At 42.8% G+C, this 21,568-nt stretch overlaps 1 protein-coding gene across 1 annotated transcript in view; it reads right to left on the bottom strand.

Moving 5' to 3' along the window:
* The window catches only part of TRPC4AP (transient receptor potential cation channel subfamily C member 4 associated protein), a 39,545-nt gene extending 21,201 nt beyond the window's left edge, over positions 1-18,344 (bottom strand). The window contains exons 1-7 of the mRNA XM_075516747.1: positions 18,175-18,344; positions 8,127-8,255; positions 7,765-7,881; positions 4,702-4,759; positions 3,512-3,567; positions 1,741-1,869; positions 351-552 (exon numbers count right to left, since the gene is read on the bottom strand). Coding sequence (XP_075372862.1) covers positions 351-552; positions 1,741-1,869; positions 3,512-3,567; positions 4,702-4,759; positions 7,765-7,881; positions 8,127-8,255; positions 18,175-18,309 — 826 coding nt within the window. The 5' untranslated portion in view covers positions 18,310-18,344. The remainder of the gene's footprint in view (positions 1-350; positions 553-1,740; positions 1,870-3,511; positions 3,568-4,701; positions 4,760-7,764; positions 7,882-8,126; positions 8,256-18,174) is intronic.
* Positions 18,345-21,568: the final 3,224 nt, after the last annotated feature.

Below are 21,568 nucleotides of genomic sequence, written 5' to 3'. Positions count from 1 at the left end.
ACGGAATTACTGAGAGTAGCTGAAGGGAAGGCCATGGAAGTGACTGAGGGACAGAAAACAAACCCAATTATTTTAAGCCACTCAGTTCATCAGAGAGGACTGAAATGACAGACATTTACTCACCTAATTATCAACAACATATGAAACTGAAAGCTACAAAGTAAGTTTCATTAACAGAAAAGACTGTTTCCAGGAAACTGCTTGAGGAAAGTGTATAAAGAAAAATGCTTTGTAAGACAGAATGCTTATAGTATCCTCTAGAAACACATGCCACAGATGTGACATTGAGAAGAGGGAAACTTTACACACTGTTGAGATTCTTCTGTGTTTGTTCACATCGTAACAATTACCTTGATTAATTTCAGCTCGAGAAGGACCCAAGTTTTTTTTCTGCTGGGCATTTTTGGCAAGAAGCGTGTGCTTGTCATCACTGCCTGTGTCAAGTTCAGAAATTGTGACGGCAAGGATCCTGCAAAAGTTCGCAAGCTGCTGCTGATCAAAACTGGACACAAGGCTTGCAAGGTTGGGAATATCATCCAGTTGTATCATTTCCTGGAGGAGGCAACATCAGTGAGTCACACATGATATTAAATAGACACAGCCAGAAGGCTTCAGCTACAGTTCTTCCCTGGTGAGATCTGGGTGTTGTTTCAATGTTAGTAGAAGAGAAGCTAACAGGCAGTGAAAAGTGAAAGCCTGAAAAAAACCTGGGATTTACAACTGGTGTCACTTATGTTTATCAGCTCCAGAAGTATAGATACCCATCTTTTAAAGACTAAGTATTGAAGTCAAATTTTGGGGGCTTTTTTTTTTTTTTTAAAAACCCTAATTTAACAGACAAATTACGTTTAGGTATTACAAAGCTTCACTTTTCCTACTTCTCTCTGTATTCTCTTTGAAGCTCACAGATAGGAACTGAGGAAAAAAATCTAGGCGTCAGTCTTTTTCATCAAAAGATATTAAGAATATGTTGAAAACAGTTTTCAGAAAAAAAACCATTTATGTTCAAATAAACTAAGCTTGTTTCCTATCTCAGGGAGGACATCATCCTCAACTTATTAAAAAAAAAAAAAAAAAAACCAAAAAAAAACCCAAAAAAAACCCAAAAAAACCCAAACACTAACAAGTTACAGAGTCCTGACCCTCTCCACAAAATGTACATAGACACATTTCATTCAGGGTTTTCCCAGGGTTACACCTCTAATATATTATTTGCATCACATCAGGGCATTAGGCTGTAATGATGCTGGCAAGCAAGTTCAAAAACCTAGTTTGTGCAGAAGACCCAAGCGCCCTGTTCCCCCAGCCTACAACTTCTCAGAGAGGTGACAAACCCCAAGGTAAGAGAGAAGCATGGGAAGCCTTCCAGATGTCAGGAAGACTACCAAAATATCTAAAGTGTAATCAGAAGGCAAGGATGAAAAATGAACTTATACAAGGTTCACTTTCTTTATTTGAAATACTGGTTGTACTTTAATGACAGCTAGGCACTCGCCCCCCACCACACTCTGCAAGCTATGCAAAAGCATTACAAGTACAGTACCACATGCATAATTAGGCTTCTGTATGAAATGTGATTGAAGTTAATGATCACTGTAAACAGTCAGGTTTCAAATCAGCTACAAGAAGCGAGAATGCTAGCTTAGAGGATTATCTTCAGCAATCCTTCAAAGAAACAGCTGTCCTTCCTCTACTGGCCTGAAAAGCCACACAAGTAAAATTAACAAACCAGTAACCAACCTTTTTAACTCCCAGGATATCTTCAATGAGTGTTGCAGTTTGTAGGAATGTCTTTTTGTTTGTCATCAGTGTAAACAGGAACAACACAAAGTCATTTCTTTCTGCCAATCGCCTTGTGACTCCTTCCGTCTAGAAAGCAACAAGCAGCACACACAGACCCAGAGTCAGAGCCCACCTTGACAAGTCATATGTTACAGGCACACGCAGGACAGTTTTACAGATGTGTTATTGAATCAGCTAGTCCTGAAACCAGGAAACATTGTGTTTATGGTGACCAAAACTAGCTCCAGTCCTTGTCTGAAGTTTGGAAAAACGCTTGCAAAAACTACAGGCTCCAGGATGTGAGGCTTCATCTCAAGGCAGTTATTTACTTGCCTGAATCAAAAGTAAACACTGCATGCCTGGAAATATGTCAGAGAGGCTTGTCTCTGTTTTCCCATACAAATTGTAACCAGCTCCATTTTATGGCATGTAAATGTAGTCCCCAGATTCCTCCTAAGCTGTTAGCATTGCTCTCAGCTGGGCAGAGTCTGAGCAACCAGAATCAAGCATTGGCCTTAATGAACTCCATGATGAACCTGATTTCATGCTTTAGCATGACTTCTGGGTTCATCACCGAGTTCATTAAGGCCAGCTTTCATGCTCTGATCATTAAAGACACCTTTCATGCTTTGATCTCTGCTGAGAGCATGGCCAGTCTTTTCTGGAATTAAACGTAACTTAAAACTACATCCTTACTGCTTGCAAAGCTGTCTGTTTTACATGACTGACATATTACCAGTGCTCAGAGAACTAGACTAGCTCAGATACTTCCTGAATATTTACACATAAGCATAAGAACAGTTAATATTGCACACACATTTCTGTGATCCTGAACACTTCTCATTCAAGACAAAGCAGTAATACTGAAGTGAATTAAACCAGCAGCTAGTCTACAAATTGCAAACTTGTTTCTTTGGATATTACGCTATTCACAGTTTGCAAAAGTTGCGTTACCTGTAGTTAAAAAAAACCAACCAAACAAAACACGTAAGTCAAGAAAAAAGCGTTCCCCCTCTTCCCCATCCCATGTGTACACAGATACTTAGTAGTGAGAACATGATCTATTAAGACTCAAACTCTCAAGATTAGGTTGATGTCTTTGGAAGAGGTCCAAGCCAGTAACTGCATTGTTTAAAATCTTTGTTAAACAATGCTCCCTAGGTTATGACGTAATAAAACGTGTGATTAAGTAAACAATCGTGAGTATGTTCCCTGCATGCATAATCTGAGGCATGAACTTTTAGCTTCAGAATTTTAATATCGAGGTATTTCAATAGGCCTTTAACCTAGCGTCTTCCTTAGCACTGATCTACCATCAACTGAACTGAACATTCAGCACATGAAGGAGGCACAGGGTCAAAGTTAAAACACTTTGCCAGCACCGTTACTGAACACGACTAGCTGTAGCTTGGGTTAGCAGGTACCCATTTCCAGTTTCAAATTTTAGGTTTGAATACAACAAAGGCTGACATGGCTTTCCTATGGAAACACAGATACAGAAAGATCCAAACAAGAGATTTAAACTTGACAATGTGGCTAAGAAAACAGAAATTATTTGAGTAACACATCAAAATATAGGGTGGCCCTATATTTAACTGAAGGAATTTTAATGAAAAGTTTCAGAGTAAGTTTAAATTATGCTTAAAAAAAGTCTGTATGTTGTCTTGTCAAGTGGCAAGTGTAAAACATGACCAGCAGAAGAACACTTTTCCACAGCAGTTGTACTTACACATATACACGTGTTGTACAGTATGCTTAAACAGTCCTTGATGAGGTCATCGCTTACTGCAAAGGAGAAAACAGACATTCACTAGCTATACGTTGCCAAGGAACACTAACGTCCACAGCAGTGACATGAATAGCTGTAAAATGGGTGAGAATTTCAGGCTAACTGCTAGCTCAGATCATATGTGCAAATGCCTTGGAGGACAGAAACCAGAGGAAGAAACGCTCTATACCTGACCTGCTCACATGCTTTCTTCCAAAACTACTATCAGCAATGCCTAGGAACACAGAGAGAGATGTACTTGTGGTCTAGCACACTTCTTAGTCACACACAAAAGAAAATGATAGGGGTGTAAACAGTATTTTAGGAAAAATATCATAGATCAGCTCAAGATTTGTCAATATGAGAAACCATTGAGACACATATTAGCTCCGGTTATTAAGCACGGGGGGGGGAACAACAGTTCATGCAGTTTTCTCCAAGCAGCATCAGGAATTCATAGAAAAGCTTTCAATCTGATTTAGTCCAGCATTTTAATATCTAAAATATGTTCTCAGTACAAATATACAACAGCTGACTCTAGCCCAAGTTCAAGTTACTTCACCTTTAAAGTTCCCTGGCTTACAGGCATGGGGTGTACCACGACATGTCCTTTCCTCAGAAGGGTTCAGGGAACCAGCAGAATCACAGACAGGAGAAATGAAAACACTGAACTAAAGCTGCTCCAGCAGGAAAGTTGCACTGAAGCTACTGTGCCCCATTGCCAAATCCTTATAGCAATTTGGAAATCAGTAGTCACTATGACTAGGTCAGGAAAACAGCATACTTTTCATATCTCACAATCTCTGTAACTCCTATTACATAAACAATGTTTTGTGGCTTATTAATAATAATTGTTAACTGTAGCTATTGCCACAGTAACAATAAAAGTTTCCAGTGATTGCAGATTTACTGCATTGAGAGAAGTATGTTATGCCGAGTGCATGAATACCCCTGAGCTGTGCTTTACAACAGGTGACTATGCTAAATCCCATCATGAATCAGTACTACAGAGAACAAAGAAACCAATGATTCATTTAGGAACAGGAAATTGCCAGTATGGAAAAAGAATAATAGAAAAATAGAATAATTTCTGTCTGAATAAGAACACAAGGCAAGAATGAAAAAAAACAATAAAACACCTATTTACTTACTTTTCTGTTTCTTTTTCTGTGTAATAAGAGTTGGTCTCATGAGAATTTCTACTAAAAGCTGTAAGAACAAGACAAAGAATTAAGGGAATAATCATTGGGATACAAATAACCAGTTAATTTGTCAGTGACAAATACAAACTTAGTCCTGTCTCTGCTGAAGTCACAGAGGTGAATAATGGAAGCTCTACAATCAAAACCCCACTGGTATCAAAATCACACTGACAAAAAATAGTTGTATTTACCTTGAAGAAATAATAACAGTTGTATAAAACTTGCTAGTCTCCCACTAGCAAGTTTTAAAGAATTTTGAGTCTGCAAAGAATGTAATTTCACATGCATCCATATAACATCAAGGATGGCTATCACACATCTCCCAAAATAATGAATCTTTAGCAGTAATCTGCAAAGAGATGCAAATTTTGCAAAGGCTCTCCCTAAATCTTCCTGGGCTTCAAAATATATTTCAGGTCCAGACGTAACACAACTTAGTTACTCCAGATTTTAATGTGATTTAAATCAACAAAGAGCAAGCCACTGCTTGTGTACATGCACCTTATACGTATACTTACATATACATTTACAAATATGTGAAGTGTTGTCTCATTGCTATTTCAGGAATGCAACAGTCAGCTTTCCAAGACTAGGACTATGGTTCCGATAGATGTAGAATTGATCTTTAGTTGTTCTAGCCTATACCACTGGTTAATTTTAAAATATTTTAAAAAATAGCAGTTTGTTTAAAAATGAGTTAGCCACTAGAAGGAACCGATGACTTCTGCAGGAAGTATTGCAAAAAGCCCCTAGTTTTAAAATTCAGTTTAAAATTGCTAAGAGCAATGTAGGCATCACCCAGTCAAGTCATGCCAACTGGCAATATACTTACGTTTTACAACTTGCTCTATTTGTCCCAACTTTACCCTTCTTTTAATGAACTACCTACCAGACACAGAGGAAAACATCTGATAGCACTGGAAGCACTGCCCACATTTTAAGCACTGACAAATAAATAAATAGGCAACTTTAAAGAGGAATATACATTTTCCAGCAATATTTGTAGTAGTAGTTGTAGCCTCAGTAGGGTAGAGAAAAATGACTGCAGCAGTAATGTAGTGCTTATATTAATGGCTTACGTTTTAGGAGAAGAATTTACACCTCAAACCTTGGAACCCGAGATAAGTATCCAAAGATAACCCTATGCACTTGGGATGCAGGCTACCTGCTCTTCTCCTGGGAAAGAACACCTACTGCAACAAGTCTGTCTTTTAAGGGTGGCTGCAGTCATGATCGCTCCTGCCTTGCCACAGGGTGGACCCTTTTCAGCTAGTATTTATTTTTCCTGGTCAATACTATAACCCACCATGTATTTATCACCTTATTCTCGCAGAACTGGTATGCTCCTCACATACACTCCAGGGACTGGACTGCAGTGGTGCGAGACACTCCTTGGAGAGGGCTTTCTTCAGCCATCCTACTGAAACTGCAACAGTATGCAGCAAGAAGCGCAAGAGTCCAATGGCAGAAAGAGAGTAGGTAAGAGGGTGCCTCACCAGAGGCAGAAGGAGCAGAAAGGGAGTTATGAGATCTTATTTCTTGGAATGGGGTTGCATTCAGGTCCAAGGTCCACGAGGCTCGTGTATCAGTTCATGTGTTTGTACTCTCAGGTAACATTTTACATGTATTCATATAAAGGGAGGAGACACATATGTGCTTTTGTTCTTCCTTGATGTAAGGCTGTCAGAATCCAAAAATATTTTAAGGAATATACTATAACATATTATAGCATACAGAGTACACTACAAATTTAGTGTCCTTCAAGGTTACTCATGCTTCACAGTTCGAAATACTGGAATACAGAATCAGCACATAGCACACACAGAACCAGCAGATAAGACTACTTCCCTTTCAAGTCCTAAGATTTTTCAAAAACACACTGCACTGGCTTCTGCCACTGCCTTTAACCAGATTAAACCCACTTGTATCAGCCAAATCTCTGGCCGTAGTACCAGGTAATTACAGTGTATCTGATATTTACCATCTCCAGCGCAAGGAAAAAAACCCCAACACACACACTTATTTAAATACAAAACGTAAAGCCATTTTCTGTGCTTTCTTATGTTAAAAGCACTTCTACAGGAAGTATCACTATTTCCTTTTAAAAACAAGGGAAATTTAGAACTTTTTCATACAACATTCTAAATTGCTTGGGTAGCTGAAGACTTTTGTCCTCAGTTGACAGGATACCAGCAACTAAACCAGTGCTAATTTCAAAACAACCTAACCCAAATACAAGTTTTACTTAAGTAAAAGCATGCTAAGTGTAACAAGAGAGAAGTAGCAAAGACACTGTTTAGTTAGACCAAATAAAAAAAGGGGGGGGGGGGGGGGGGGGGGAGGAGAAAGTATCAATTAGTTCACTGGAAAATACAAATCATACATTTCTAACGAAAGCTAACATCCCAGAGTCTGTCACCGTAAAATTGAGCAAACTTGGGTATTTGTGCAATGTAGAATTAAAACAAATAAACAAAAAGATACATTGCCAGAATGTCTACAGAAACCTTGCAGTACTGTTTAAAAAACTTTTCCATAGATGAAGCAGTCTGCATTGCATGCCAGCAATAAACATAGACAACCTGGCTAAGAGTGCCCTAGCACGCTTAAAAAAAAGCCACATATCCTTCAGTGGTAAGTGAAATTCTCAGTGCTCTAGTACCAACTGTAGTATTTAATCTCACAACTAGAAATCATTTGAAACTCTTTTCATTGAGAACCTAGAGGTCTCACCTTTTTTAAGTTAAAAACCTGAAGAAACAGCCAGGTCTTCTATATCATGTAAGAAAAAGCACCTCACTTTTGATGATGTAGTGCCTCGGGAAATACACCCTTTTCACATTTTGATTAACAGAAACAAGCACAATTCTAATGCTTAATATCAAATTGGTAAAGTCATTCTGTAGCTTGCATTTAGAAGCTTCAAAGGTCTCAAAGACCTCACTTATGTATTTCGCAGTGGTATTACTACCATGCAGAAATCTTTTGATGTAGTTGAAAAAACACACTTACATCGACTCCTCCAAATAAGTCAAATGTGTATGTATTTGGGAAAGTGGACTCCTGCGCAGCTTTTCTATCTTCTGTAACAAATGCCATGGCTTCCATTGAAAGAAGTGGAGAAATTTCCTGCATGCGGGGAGAGGGGAAGAAAGGTTCAAAAAGAAAACTGTTCATCAGTATAAACACAACTATCTGTGTAATCTACTGACTAATCAATTACATGCATTCCCAGCTCTTATCTACCAGCCAATTCACAGATACTATCATGCAAACAGTTTCAAAAATTAAATTAGAATACGATCACAGTAGACTTTAAAGAAAGTAACAATAAAATAACCCCTAGCTTTCAGGAAGAAGAGTGTAGACAGTACCTTTAAGATGCTTTGGCACTGGGAGAAATCGCTGTTTGGGTGGCTATGTTCATACAGCTTTTGCAACAGTAAGGGAATCCCATTCCATTTTGCTTGTTTATCTCTCTCCTTTAACAAGGCCTCTGTGATCTGCAACAAAGGAAGAATGCAATTCCCATGTGTCCAATGCTTCACAACCAGGAAAACAACCTTATCACCTCCCCAAAGTATCAGTATCAGAATATCACAGAAAAATAGTTTATTGTAGAGAGTACCATTGCAAAATCCAGTACCTCTTTCCATGCAGCAATTTATCCAGGACTGGTAGCTGCAGAATTTTACAGATGGTCAAAGTATCTTAAGCAGGACAGGGCTTAAAGCAGACGTTATCATTTAGAGTACTTAATCTCATTCCATATTTTTATGTTGATCAAATACTTTTAAATGGAAACACATTAGTCTCTAAATAATTGCATTAGTAGAACTCCGACTGACAGGTCACTGAAGGAGGAAATGGTTCCCCTGACACTCTCAAAAACTACACTAGTCTAAGGCAGACAGAACACTGAAGATGGCAAGGCTTCATTACTCGTCACATTCAGCTAGCAACGAGTATTTCCTCAGCCAAGTCCCTGAAGCCATTATTGGTCATAGCAATGACCCAAACCACTAAGATTTACAAGCAGACTCCAGAAGAATGTATCAGAAGATACAGTGAAAATTTCCTTTGTAGTCTTGGGCCTGTTATAAATGCAGACCAACAACTAAATCGGCAGGAGAACAATACTGGCATTATCCTCTGGGAAGCAGGCCGCAACCACAAAAAAGAACAGTTTCGCATTTGCTACTACATTTGTGCAAAATTTCTCCAATTTTCCTCCTTCTCCCCAAAATATAAAAAAAATTTCTCAATATTCACCACTATACTTTTACACCTGAAAAAAAATGAAGTAGCAGCACAAGGCTAATAAATATTCTGCTTAGAATCCACAAAAGATGTTTTGAAGCCTGAACACTTCCAGGTTACTGCCAGCAGATGCTGTAAAGGAGGAGCTCTTCATTGAAGTTCACCATGCAGTCAATGCTGAACAAAATTTAACCCCCTTCCTTAATGATACTTCAGAGGTACCTAGACCAAACCTGAAACAGGGACTTACCCTTGTACAGAAAGGTAAGGCACACAACAGTAATTATAGCCAGCAAGATTTCTGGCGGGTTTTACAAAATTTGTATATGCCCTCCAAATAAAAAACAAAATGAGGAAAAAAACAACCCCAATCCTCATGCCAGCAAGACTGCATCTCAATGCAACAGTTGTGGATTTTCTCTTACTCCTAGACCTCAACCTGTAAGCTGCTCTCATTCTGCATAAGTCACTCCCCAAACCTTTCTGTGGTTAACTTGCATTGTTTCCCTCCAGCCCGCTTAAATGTTCACTGTTAATAGTTAACAGCCAGGAAATCTTGCTTCTTATTGTTTCAGCCAAGACATCCTTCTCAGACATACCTCAGTGTACAACTCCAAAGGGCCATTCAATTCCTGATTACACAATTATATGCAAATATACCCCAATTTCTGACTGAGAATTTAACCCTTTTCTCTGCTTGTTAGACAGCATACAGGAAGACCAGAAAACTGATGCAAGCACATGAAAACTCAGACTGGCAATGTTAGCTGCTATGGATCCTCACCCTTCTTCTAAGCTTCCCAGATACTTAGGGTTCTTTTCCTGATACAATACCCAAATTTGTACATAACTAAGAATTTCAAGGCTCTTGAAGTATCGGGTTTTCTTGCTACAAGGGGCTATTGAAGCAGCATGAGCAAACCTGGAACATAAAACTCTCTCCAGTTTTTAACTTTTCTCGGCTTTGACTTCTGAATACGAGTAATTAACCAGCACTGCTGGAGAATGACACAGAGTTCCTTCTGAGGCAGCCGTTCTCATAACAAATGGCAGGATGAAACTAGAAAGTCAAAATGGCTTCTCATCATCTGGACTGTGAGTAATGGGTCAGCTCCTTTGAACTCACGAATTCCCATTTCTCCTTGTAATACCCAGCACAGAGATCAAGAGGAGCTCTACCACTACCCCATCTCAGGCGTGGAAGGAGTACACGTGGAAGGAGCCCCACGACGGGCGGGAGGAACCGGATTAATTGCTGCTTAAAGTGCAAAGAATGTGCAGCAAAACGCCAGGGAAAGAATCCAACTCTCCGGCTCCAGCTGATGTGGAAGATACCACAGGCAACAATGACACGCATGGGCTGCAATCTCAGGTTCCAGTAGCACAGCACAGAATTCAGCATCCAAGTGCCCTCAGAAAAGGCCAAAAGCCCTTAACTGATGTTAAAACCTTGTCCTGGGCTTAATACTGCATTTGTTAATTGCATGTACGCTTCTTGGTTTGGGGCAGGACCCACCTCTGTTTTCATTTCTGTACTACTGGTCTTCCTCTCCCTGTCCCGGACTCTGAGTCACTTGTGCTGATCTGCAGAAAACTTTCAGCACTGAAATTCTGAAAGAATGAAGCAAATGTTTCCTTGCTCTCATCTTCTTTTAACTGCTTTAAAAAAAAAAAAAAAAATCTTTCTCTTGATTTAATACATATCTTTGGTTTCATTGCAAGCTCTAGCTTGTGGTCCCTATTCTGTATTTATGAGGCTACCCTGGCTCTGAATATTTCCATTGTGGTGGGGCGGTATTTGCCAACGCAAGGATTTTTGGATTCTGTGGAGGGATTAAAATTCAATTAGATTGTACGGAGCTGTCTGTCGGTACAACCATTTTGGTTAAAAACTGCATCTCATGATTTCTGTAATAGCAGCTAGTCAACGGTTTTCATTTATAAGCAAAGTAGGTTTCCTTCTTGCTTTTTTTGGACAGACATTATTGAATAGTCATCAAAATTAGCACCGGGTCTCTCGGGGCCCCTTTCCCTCTCCAGCATTTTTCTGGTCTCATCCAAGCAGGCTAAGCCCAATCCAACCCTGATTTCTCAGAAATTTTCTTCATTCACTGAAAAGCTCTGGATAAAATCTCTGAAATCTTGCACACAAAGCTTGAGAAGTTAGATACTATCTAGCAAGAAGGGGAGGTTGCAGAAGCACAGCTGGAAATGGCATAAATTAAAAGAAAGGGCCTACCTAACCGATGGTTGCAGGGGTTATGAACCGTCATGCCTTACTGGCATTAGAAGAAGACAGAGTAAGTACCAATTACTGGGAAAAAAAAAGAACCAGCGTCAAAACTTCCCTACCACCCAGGTACAGTAAACCAAACCGGTACAAACACCAAGACACAACACAGTCATTTCTCAGAAATTTGCCATAACACATCCAAGTTTTGAATCACAAACCGAGAAACCCGGAGGATGGCACGTTGTGGCTCTCCAGAAGTGGTTATATTCCAGGCAGGCCTCTGAAACAAGGCAGCACAGGCACTAGCTCAGGCCCAAGCACAGAGCTCCCAAACTGTGTCATAGTCCAAAGCCTCTGTACGATGCCAGTTTTACACCAGCAGTTTACTGAGTGCCATTCACCAGCCAGGTGATCAGATACCTAACCAGTAGCAGGCATCTCCCCCTCCTCCAGCTGGGCTCTTGAAGCCACGCACTGTGAATTTGCTGGAAGGGCAATCAAAGACTTGAGAGGATTTAAGTACAGAGTTAAAAATGTGTCATCAAGCCTATCCATGACTGCAAGATAGAGCAGACCGAGTGGATTTCTCTTTAAATTCTCCCAAAGGACTGGAGCCCAGGATTTCCCAGGAGATTACTCCAAAGACTGATAACTACCATAGGAATACTTTCCTACTACAGAGTTTAAAGAACTATTGTGCGTAATTTTTTTTGAAAGTATACAAAGGGCTGAACAAAGACACTACACACAAATCTAAATATTTCTTTTAAATTTCTTTCCACTCTTCCTGTGTTATGAACCCTTTTAAAACACCCCAGCATCCATTACCATAATAGTCAATAAATAATTTTGAATAATACCTAAATCTTCACCAAGTTATATTAAGTTACATGGTAATATTTACCTAAATCCACCCCTTGTTCAGTTTAGTTCCCCTTTCCTTTCTCCCTCTCCGCTTTGCCACAGTATTTGCTATTGATGTTCCTACCCATGACTGCTATCCTCCAGGCACAGCCTCTCCAACAGAAGCAGCTGATCCTGCCGGCTGCTTTGTGCCCGTGCAGCGTGGTCAGAACTGCGTTACAAGCCTTGCTAAAACATTTGTTACTGGCCTGAAATCTCTTGTAGTTGTGATTGCTTCAAAATCCCTTCCCCTTCCAGTGAGGATTCTCCTTTCCATTTGTGTTCCTGCATTGTGAAAATTTTCATTGCCTTACAAAGTAAACCCCTTATTTTTCCTAACCTTGCCTCCACCACTTTTCTAAGCTGTGGTCAGTGACACATCTCCATGTCTTCCCATAGTTGCTGACGAACTGAAGGCCCAAGAACACATGACAGTAGCAGAAATACCATAAGCTAACCCTCCCTTTGCTCTCCAGAGTAGGGGTAACAGTTTTCTAATAAAATTTTGTCTTTATTTCACATTTTACCCTTCAAACATTTCACTGTCTTGCTCAACACTCACTACAGGAGGGTGCTTTAAAAGTGTTTACTGTGATCTTTCAAAAAGCAAAAATAGTGACTCAGGTGTCCAAGCATCCTTTACAGCACTAAAGAATTCATGCTGTGATGAGACTTTGCAGCTATGACACATCAGTTGTAATTCTTCTTAATTCAATTTTTTGTTGCAATCATGCATTAAGCTAAGATTGGAAGTCCTTTAAAAAAAGCAGAATTTCCATTCCCAGTATTTTCCATGACAACTTCTGAACTATATATTCAAATGTTCTGAAAATTTAAAAGGAATAAGAGGCACAAGATTATGGATCTCAAGAAACAGATGCAAGCACATGATCTCTATGTATTTTTAATAAAATAAAAGCCTTTCCATATCCTTTTCTTCAAACCTTTTAGGCTTTAAAGGTACCTTTAAAAAACAGGAAACTAATATTTGTGCAATGAAATGTTTAATTTTCCTCTGAACAGTAATAACTTAGGAAGTAATCTCTGACAGACTGCCAGGAGAATGATTATTCAGTATTTTGGGGAGTGCCCTGTCATCCCAGCTCTTTATTATATTTTCCTTTTCAGTCACTAACAAACATGACTCAGTCTGGCTAAGCCATCTCTTTCCTCACACAACTTTTCACAAAAAAAGCCTATAACCAAGGTAAATGACCCTGCCCCCCCAAGTCTTCATTTTAACACCACAGCATACACAGAAACACCACTTCTGGCCCGTACAGTGATTCTGGAAAGCATTCCAAGGGCGAAGCTGTGAACTGCAGCTGTGGGGCAGTAAACAACGCGGCCAGTCACCAGCTGGGTCTTTTGCACGTAGCTCTGATCAAGAACATGTCAGAGCCCCCCAAATTTTATTCATAAAAAGAAACTCTGCTGGTGATATTAAGCTAGGGGAAGTCCACCTAAGAACACCTATTTCCAGCCTCTCTCCAGCTCCTAGATTCTTCGAAGTGCAGATTAAGTTTCCCCTGACTACTGTTTCTCCATCCTCCACAACCCTGGATGGAGCCTGCCATCCTTTCTCCTGCTAGCCCAAAAGCCAGGCATGAACCCAGGGACATGGTGTCCTAGGAGAAAACCTGCTGTAGCTTCTAGCCAGGTTTAACCATCCCACGACCCCCAAACTACTGCTCTACTCACCGTTACTGGAGGAAGAGCTAGTCTACCAAGACAAATAACAGGTCTCGCACATGTCAAAACCCCACAGCATTTCCGAGAGCAGAACAACTCCAACACAGATCTTTAACACCAGCAGCTCTTCAAAACCACTACAGAATCTACCAGATAGTAATAATAGCAACTAATGTTTGTTTTGATGATCTTACTCTCAGAGAAAAATAAATCAACTAATATGTAAAATTACACTAACTTCTCAGTGATCACTTTTTCCTTGGAGCTGCCTAAGTTTCTTCTTTAATTCATTTTGAAAGAAAGCAAAATCTATAGGGATATCTAGGAAAAAGCAGAGGGGCAGGGAATATCACATCTACAACAGTTTTATTCCCACTCATCTTCAGTCACACCAAATAAGACTACTGAAGTCCAAAACTACCACTTTTGAGCATTTCTAGTGTATGCCAGAGCTTTGGTTCCTGTTACATAAAAAGCCACTTCCAGGCTTTCCAATACTCACTTAGCCGTCCTCTACTGAAGAGGTATAAGCCTGCTAAGACCCATACAATTAGAGCAACTAAAGTGGATTATATTCACATGAATGTTTTTTTGTCAGTGGTGGTATAAGGAGGAAACAAAACTGATTAGAAAGTAAAATATTTTCTCAGAGTTAGGAAACTACTACAGACTACTGATAACCTGTAATGGTAGGAGCTGGAAATCTGGATGTCCGAGGCAGAAAATGTTCTCCTTCCACAGAGAGGTTTTTTCAGAGTGCATAGGGACTATACTGCTAAGGGAAGCATCTATTCGTAGGAATAGCAGACCGTGAAATACAGCTGGAAAAATGGACTCTTTCTTTCCATTCCAATTGTTTCAGCTAAGCCTTGGCAATCCTGTGAGAGTGAGACCAGTGCTGACGATCTGCTCTTGGGACTGCACCAGAAGCATGCTAGTTTGCCAACAAATCACTGGTTAGTCCATTATTATACTGCTCTGTCTACAGGGATACACATAGCTGCACCTCAGTATCTTCTGGTTTCATGTTATATACATGCTTTTCACAGTTGGCTTGCAGCAGATGAAGCGTGTGCCTTCTTGCTAAGGGGATTTGAGCTTGATCAGCTGAGCCAAAACGTTCCTTTGCCTTCAAGGAACCGCAGCATAAACCCCGTCAGGTCTTATTTACAGTGCCTGTGTGCACACAGCACAGCTGTGCCAGGAGAGGGACTACAGACCAGCTGGTTCACAAGCAATATTTTTCCTTATTAGAAAACGTGTGTCACTTCTGGAAAGTTGGTCTGCTTCTAGTTTACCAATATCTGAAAAGCCCCTTTCACTTGCTCTGTACTCAGTGCTAGGGCAAACCTTGATACAAGGTTACGCAATCTGATACCAATGATTGAGGCTTGCATCCAGAGCAGCAGCTGATGCTAGCAATATGGCTCAAATGCATATATGAACAGGTAACGGCAATATCTACTGAAATCTGCTTTAACCATCAACCTCCTTGTTATTAATAATAAAGCAAAGAAACCAACCGGCAAGAAAGCTATGGCTCCTGGTAGGCAAATACAGCAAGAACACAAAAGGATCCAGATTTCAGAGCCTTAGCTGGCCTCAAAACTGCCAGATATTCAGGCGGCTGCTGCTGTCAAAAATATTTTTATGTCCCTGTAAGATCAGACTGAAGAACTTTGAGATGCAGGCCTGTCAACAATTATCCTTACCAATTCAAAGATAAGCCCCCGCTTTCCTCACACAAAAATGGATCTGGAGATCACCTAAAAATAGTACGCAGAGCTTTGTTTAAGAATAAATGCCACTGCTGCCCACAGAAGGGTACTAATTGTCTCCCGGAGATCAGATGCTGAAATACAGTGACAACATCGCGGGAGAACACTACTCAGATGGCAGGCACCACAGCAAGGAACGGTGTTTCCCAATCTCTCTCAATTAAGATCTTGAAAAGGGTTTCTCTTCCTCACGGGATACCAGCAGTGCAGTCCATGCAGCGTATGACCCAAAACTTCCTTGCAAAGTACAAGAAGAAAACTGGAAGGACATTCTCCCGACTTGTTCTTCTACACCCCAACACAGCAGCTTGGAAATTGATCTGCTCTCAGGCTTTTCAGGAGCAAATGAGTTGAGAAACTTAAGCAAGGGCTACCACACTGCCGCTGAGGAGTCAACTGCAGGAAAACTGCGACCGTTTTGATAAAAAATATAACTCAAAAAAGAAAAGCACCCAAAAGTGCCTTGTACTTCTTTAAAAGTTACATCAAAGTGTTTTATATTTAGATCGTCTACAAACAAAAAACTGCTTCAAGGTAGAAGTACAGAGACGTGTAACTTACAAAGTTCAAAATCATTCAGCGAGTTGTTCTCCCCCCTCCCCCCCTTCATCTAAGTGATTTAAAAATGTATTCCTACAGCATTTATGAAGCACTGGGAGCCCTAGGCGTCCAAGCTTTAAGTCTTTCAGGGCAGCACAGTGATACTGAAATTTATAAAGTAAAACAAACCAAACAAAACCCCAGCAACAAAAAAACCCCACCACCTCAAACTTGGGCATTATGAGAAGGAGGATATAACTAGCAGAAGTTTCCTCGATTACTGTAAAAGCCTGGTCATTTGCTTCAACAGTTATTTCCAACAATGCATAAAAGCCCCAAATTAAAACCCAGTACCACTGCATTTCTCAAGCAAACCACAGCCCAGAGTGGTGGTAACATCCTAACAGATTATGTTGGTGCACACCGTTGTTACAGGTTTATCTGACTTAAAGCGTCTATGGTTGTGGGGGAGCGAATAAGCAAGAGCATAGAGGTGGACAGGCAAGTTAGTGAGACAACACGCCGCCTTGTCTACATGCTGTATGGAATACACTGCTAAAACAATAACTTCCTTCAAAAGAGACAATATCAGGTTTAAATTCATGCAAATGATTTGCTTTTTCTTAAGTAGTACTCAAACTAGTATCTGAGCAAGCAGTACAATAAGGACAAAAGAGGTGTTAAAAATCACCTCCTGCTCTTTTACCTATCTCAACGACAGAATGAGGCATAGACATTTATGATGAACAAGTCTTCTTTTAGTAATTGCTCAGAATTCTTGTTAATCAAGGAAAATACTGTTGTCTGCACTAGTGAAAACCACTTAGAGAAATCCCATTTTTTATTCCATTTCAACTCTTTTAAGGCACTCTAGCTCAATAAATCACCACCCGAATGCAAGTTCTCTATCCCACGCTTCAGCTTCCAAGTCTTTGCACCATTTCAAATTTAACCTGTAAAATAAATGCCAATTATTCTTCCTAAAAATAAATTAATAGTTCATTATCTGTGAGCAGCTCCTTAAAAAAGCCAGTATAAGCACTTGATAGGCACAAGCCTAGGTTAACGAGCTGATTTCATTTCTCGGTATTTCCCAGCATCATCAACTGGAAAAGATGACAAATTTAAAATAGACCTGGGATAGTTTCATGGAAAACCACCAGCATAAAGCCTACCCCATTTCAGAGCTAAAAGGTCTCCTGAGCCCTAATATCACGAGGTTGCCTTTGTCCATCAAACATGCTTAAATTTTGATGCTGCATTGTTACAGTTCCAAGCAGAGCTTCCTTTCTTTGCAGAAGAAGGCCACAATCTTCATCACCAACCAAAGCAACAGAGGAGGACGGCTCTTTTACAGCATGGCAAACGCTTGTCCTGCTCCCCAGTCTTTCTACAGGGAGACCGAGGATGGGAAGGAGGGAAGAGGAGCACGAAGGCACAGAGGCATCCTTCTTGCCCGCCGCGTCAGGCCGCAGGGCCAGCCCTCCAGGAGCAGGACCAAAGCCGGGCTGGCAGAGGAGGTCGGGGAGCCCCAGGGAGCGCTCGAGTCCGGACGGAGAGAGAGGCCCCTTTGCCAGGTGCTGCCTCCAAGTCCAAGCAGACTTGGCGGCAGGCCCCGCTAGGCCAGCCGGGCTCTTCCCGGCCTCGGAGCTCCAGGAGAGGCCTGACAGCCCCGAGCTGGTGCTCAGCCCCGCCGAGGGAGCGCGAAGGCCGGCGAACACCCACTCCCAACCCTCGACGGAGCGGGGCCTTGCGGGCCGGGCTCCGAGGCGGATTTGCAGGCCCTGCCCGAGGCCGGCCGCGGGCGGGGGGGTGGGCTCGGGGCAGGAGGTGCGGCAGGCCTCCGCCAGCCCGCCCCGGCCCACGGCCGGAGCCCCAGGTCAGAGCTCTGCCCGCCCCCGCGGGAGCCCCCAGCCGCGCCGACCCCCGGGCCCAGTGAGCCCCCGCCCCAGGTGCCGCCGGAGCGGCCTCCCCCCGCCACGGGGCCGCGCCACCGGCCCGCCCCCCGCCCCGTACCTGCGCCCCCCGCGTCAGGCCGCAGCCGCTGAGCTGCCCGTGCCGGAGCTGCGCCAGGATGTTGGTGGCCGCCGCGCGGGCTCCGCGTCGGCCCCCCCCGCCGGGCCCGGGGCTCCCCGCCGCCGCCGCCGCCATGGCCGCTGCTCCGCTCGGACGGAGACAAACAGGAAGCGCCCCCTCCCCCCGCCGCTTTGTACGGAGCGGCGCGAGGGACGCTCCGCAGCGCCCCCGCCCGGGCCCCGCGCGCACTGCGCCGCCGCTGGCCCGCGGGGGCCGCTGGGAAATGTAGTCCGGCGGGAGGCGGCGCATGCGCAGAGCCGCCGCAGGCGCGGAGCATCCCGGGAAGGAGGGGGCCAGCCCGCCGTCCCCCGGCGGGCACAAGCGGGGGCGCGGGCCGCCCCCACGCCGCGTGGGAGGTTTCTGCGGGACGGGGGGGCCGAACACCAAGTCCTCGCCCCGGGCTTCCTCCCGTTGATCTCTCCCGGGGGCTGCTGAGGCGGCAGGGCCCTGACAGGAGCTGCCTCACCTCCACGCCCAAGTTTATTCCCATTAAAATACCCACATGTGCTTTACTATTACTTTTTTACGTTTACTATTACCAGCTGAGGCGAGCAATTCAGACACGCAGGCAGAACTAAAATCCATAGCGCAGCACCAAGGAGCTGTTTGAATCAAATGGAAGAAACCACAAACCAGCGGCTTGTGGCCACCCAGGGCCCAGGCCGCAAGACAGACCGTTATGGCAAAGCTGCTCTGCCCCTGGAAGACGGAGAAAGCTGGACTCAACGCAGACTGCTGGGACAGGTGCTGTTCTCCACACCAATGCGAAACAGTGTAAATGCCTCCAAGGGTTTAAAAAAAAAAAAGTCAAAGGAGACACAGCATGTTGGGAAGACAGATGCGCGGGAGCGAGCTCTTGACTAACGTACAGGCAGCAGCTCCAAGGGACCCGAGAGGTGACGATGGTCCCAAAGACACAACTCTCACCAGCGGCCGCCCTCCTCCCTTGCTTGCTGCTGCCTCTCTAGAGCTGCTGTCTCCCGCCCGGCGGAGCAGCCCAGCTCCAGCTCTTTGTGAGACAGCAAGGAATGCAGCATACAACGTGGGTGCCCAAAATCATGACTGCTTTAAATGCAGACCTTAGTTTACATTCCATTTTAACTTTCCTTTGTTGTACAAGGAACAACAGAAAGCAATAAAGACACTAGGGAATAACATGATGCTTAACAGCACTGCTTAACCAGCGCTGTGATGGCATCCAGGTGATGTATTTGAAAGTTTTAGAGCATCACATCTTCCCATTGCTTCTCACCACCACGAATAATGCGTGGGCCTGATGATGATCACAGTTTTACTTGTAAAAAGCAAGATCTGCTAATGGATGATTTGCTGTTTAGATAAATTGCTGTTCACAGAAAGCCACTAAGCACTGCATTTGAAAAAATGCAAACATGGCAATCTTTTCACTTGCACACTTGCACTGCCTCAGATACAAAAGGCTGATCTCAGTCCCCTCTCCTAGTGCTTCCCCTGCCCCCCTCCCCTGCTTTTCAGTATGGTTTTTTGCCATTTGCCAGGAATTCATGCGAAGGTCTGACTCTTTTTCCTCTATCTTCTCCTTTGTTAGCTCCATTAAAATAGTATTTCACAAGATGTTTGACCTTTCATCAATCCACAGCCTCTCCAAATCCAAACAATTACTTCAGAAATACCTCAGAAAATCTGGCCTTAAGTTTTGGGCTTTGCAGGCTGCTTAGAGTGGAGAAAAAAAAAACCAAACAAAACCAAAACAGTTACAAGGACAGCATCAACAGCAAATGCTAAATTTGGTTTCTGTGCTATCTTTCACAACTCAAACAAAATCCAGTTTCCTTCCAGCCTTTGATAGATGCCACGAGCGTGCACTGTAGATGGGACCTTTTGAGTGCTGACCTGCCTCATTTGGAAGCCATCCAAAATTGCTAGTACCCATCTGTGTTTCACACACATCTCATTTTGGATTCCTGACAAAACTCCTCTACATTCTGTCAACATGACCAAGCGCTCACCATATTGATTGGAGCTCTCCCTCCAGCTGGAATATGCCAAAATAGACCTGCCATCTCTTCCCACAGATGTCCTCCATTGTGAGGCCCCTGGGAGGAGAGGCAGCAGGAGACCACGAGTTTTAGCTTTATTTTTTTTTCCCAGCTGACTTGTGATAGTAGTTTTGAATCCATCAAGTTCTCACTAACACAGAACCTCTTACGTTGTACATACAGGGAATGGAATCTGATCTCTAGTGGGACAGCCAGCCACCAACAATTTCATCCTGCCATCCCTTAGAGAGAGGTTCCCAAACATCTGTCCTTCATCACGCTGCCTATGAAATAGCACAACTTGCACATGTGTCACTAAGGCTCAAGCATGCTCTCTGCCCTCCAGCAGCTAGGCCAAGTCATACAGTTTTCCATTTAAAGAAAAGGCTTACTAAGGATCCTAAGAAATCATATCACCGTTCTTTTTGTTAAAAGAAAGTCTTAGTAAGATGGTAGTCGCTCTCAAATACTGGAACAAATCAAAATTAAGGCTGTCTTGTGTTATTCTGACTCACCCATCCTGTAGCACTAATCAAGATTATCTAATTACTCACAGAACAGTAGCTGTGGACAGATGAGTTCCAACTGTGCTGAGGAAAGATCTTACCTCCTAAGGCTAATACCCCTTGGTTCTGCTACTGGAGCCTCTTAGGTGAGGGCACCAAAATGCCACGGTTAGCAGAGATCTAGTTTGGTAATCTGCAGCCTGTCCCACAAGTCTTTCATCTTCCTCCCCTTCATAGGTGGGGCAATGCTGAGAGAGGATCAGGACCAAGCACCAAGTGAAGCCATTGGAGAAGGCCTGCCTTTTGTTGTTCTACAGATTAGGCAATGAAGAGCATGTGAGATATGAACAGCTGGAAACGAAAAAGATAATCTTATGGTTACAAGGAGCCACTAACAAGAGCTCCATCTTTATCTAACAAAGCCTCAATTTTAGGGTGCTCCTCTCTCAGTACCTCCCCTGCAACAGTTGCATCAATGCAGTATTTCTGGAACAGCAGCTGTCCCACCTGCTAAAAGGAAAGGAGAAGTACAGAACGAGAAGGGCCTGCACAGGTTACCAATCCTCCCAATATGTCTGTCTGTCCAAAGTTGCAAGTGTCTCTTACTGTAGTTTACTCAAACTGCAACAGGATTTCCATCCTGAAGGGCAGAGTGCAGATTTTATGTAACTTTATAGCACTAGTACAGATCGAGACAAAAACAATAGTTTCTCAAAGCAACCCCACACCAGCAAAGACTGGGCATTGACCCAGTTGTATTTAAGTATTTCACTGGCCACATGGATTTATTTATCCTGTACCTCTAACGCA

The sequence above is a fragment of the Mycteria americana genome, chromosome 14 (assembly GCF_035582795.1).
Source record: "Mycteria americana isolate JAX WOST 10 ecotype Jacksonville Zoo and Gardens chromosome 14, USCA_MyAme_1.0, whole genome shotgun sequence".
NCBI classification, from domain to species: domain Eukaryota; kingdom Metazoa; phylum Chordata; class Aves; order Ciconiiformes; family Ciconiidae; genus Mycteria; species Mycteria americana.
Note: the sequence above shows the minus strand (reverse complement) of the source record. Positions and strands in the feature narration are given on the sequence as shown.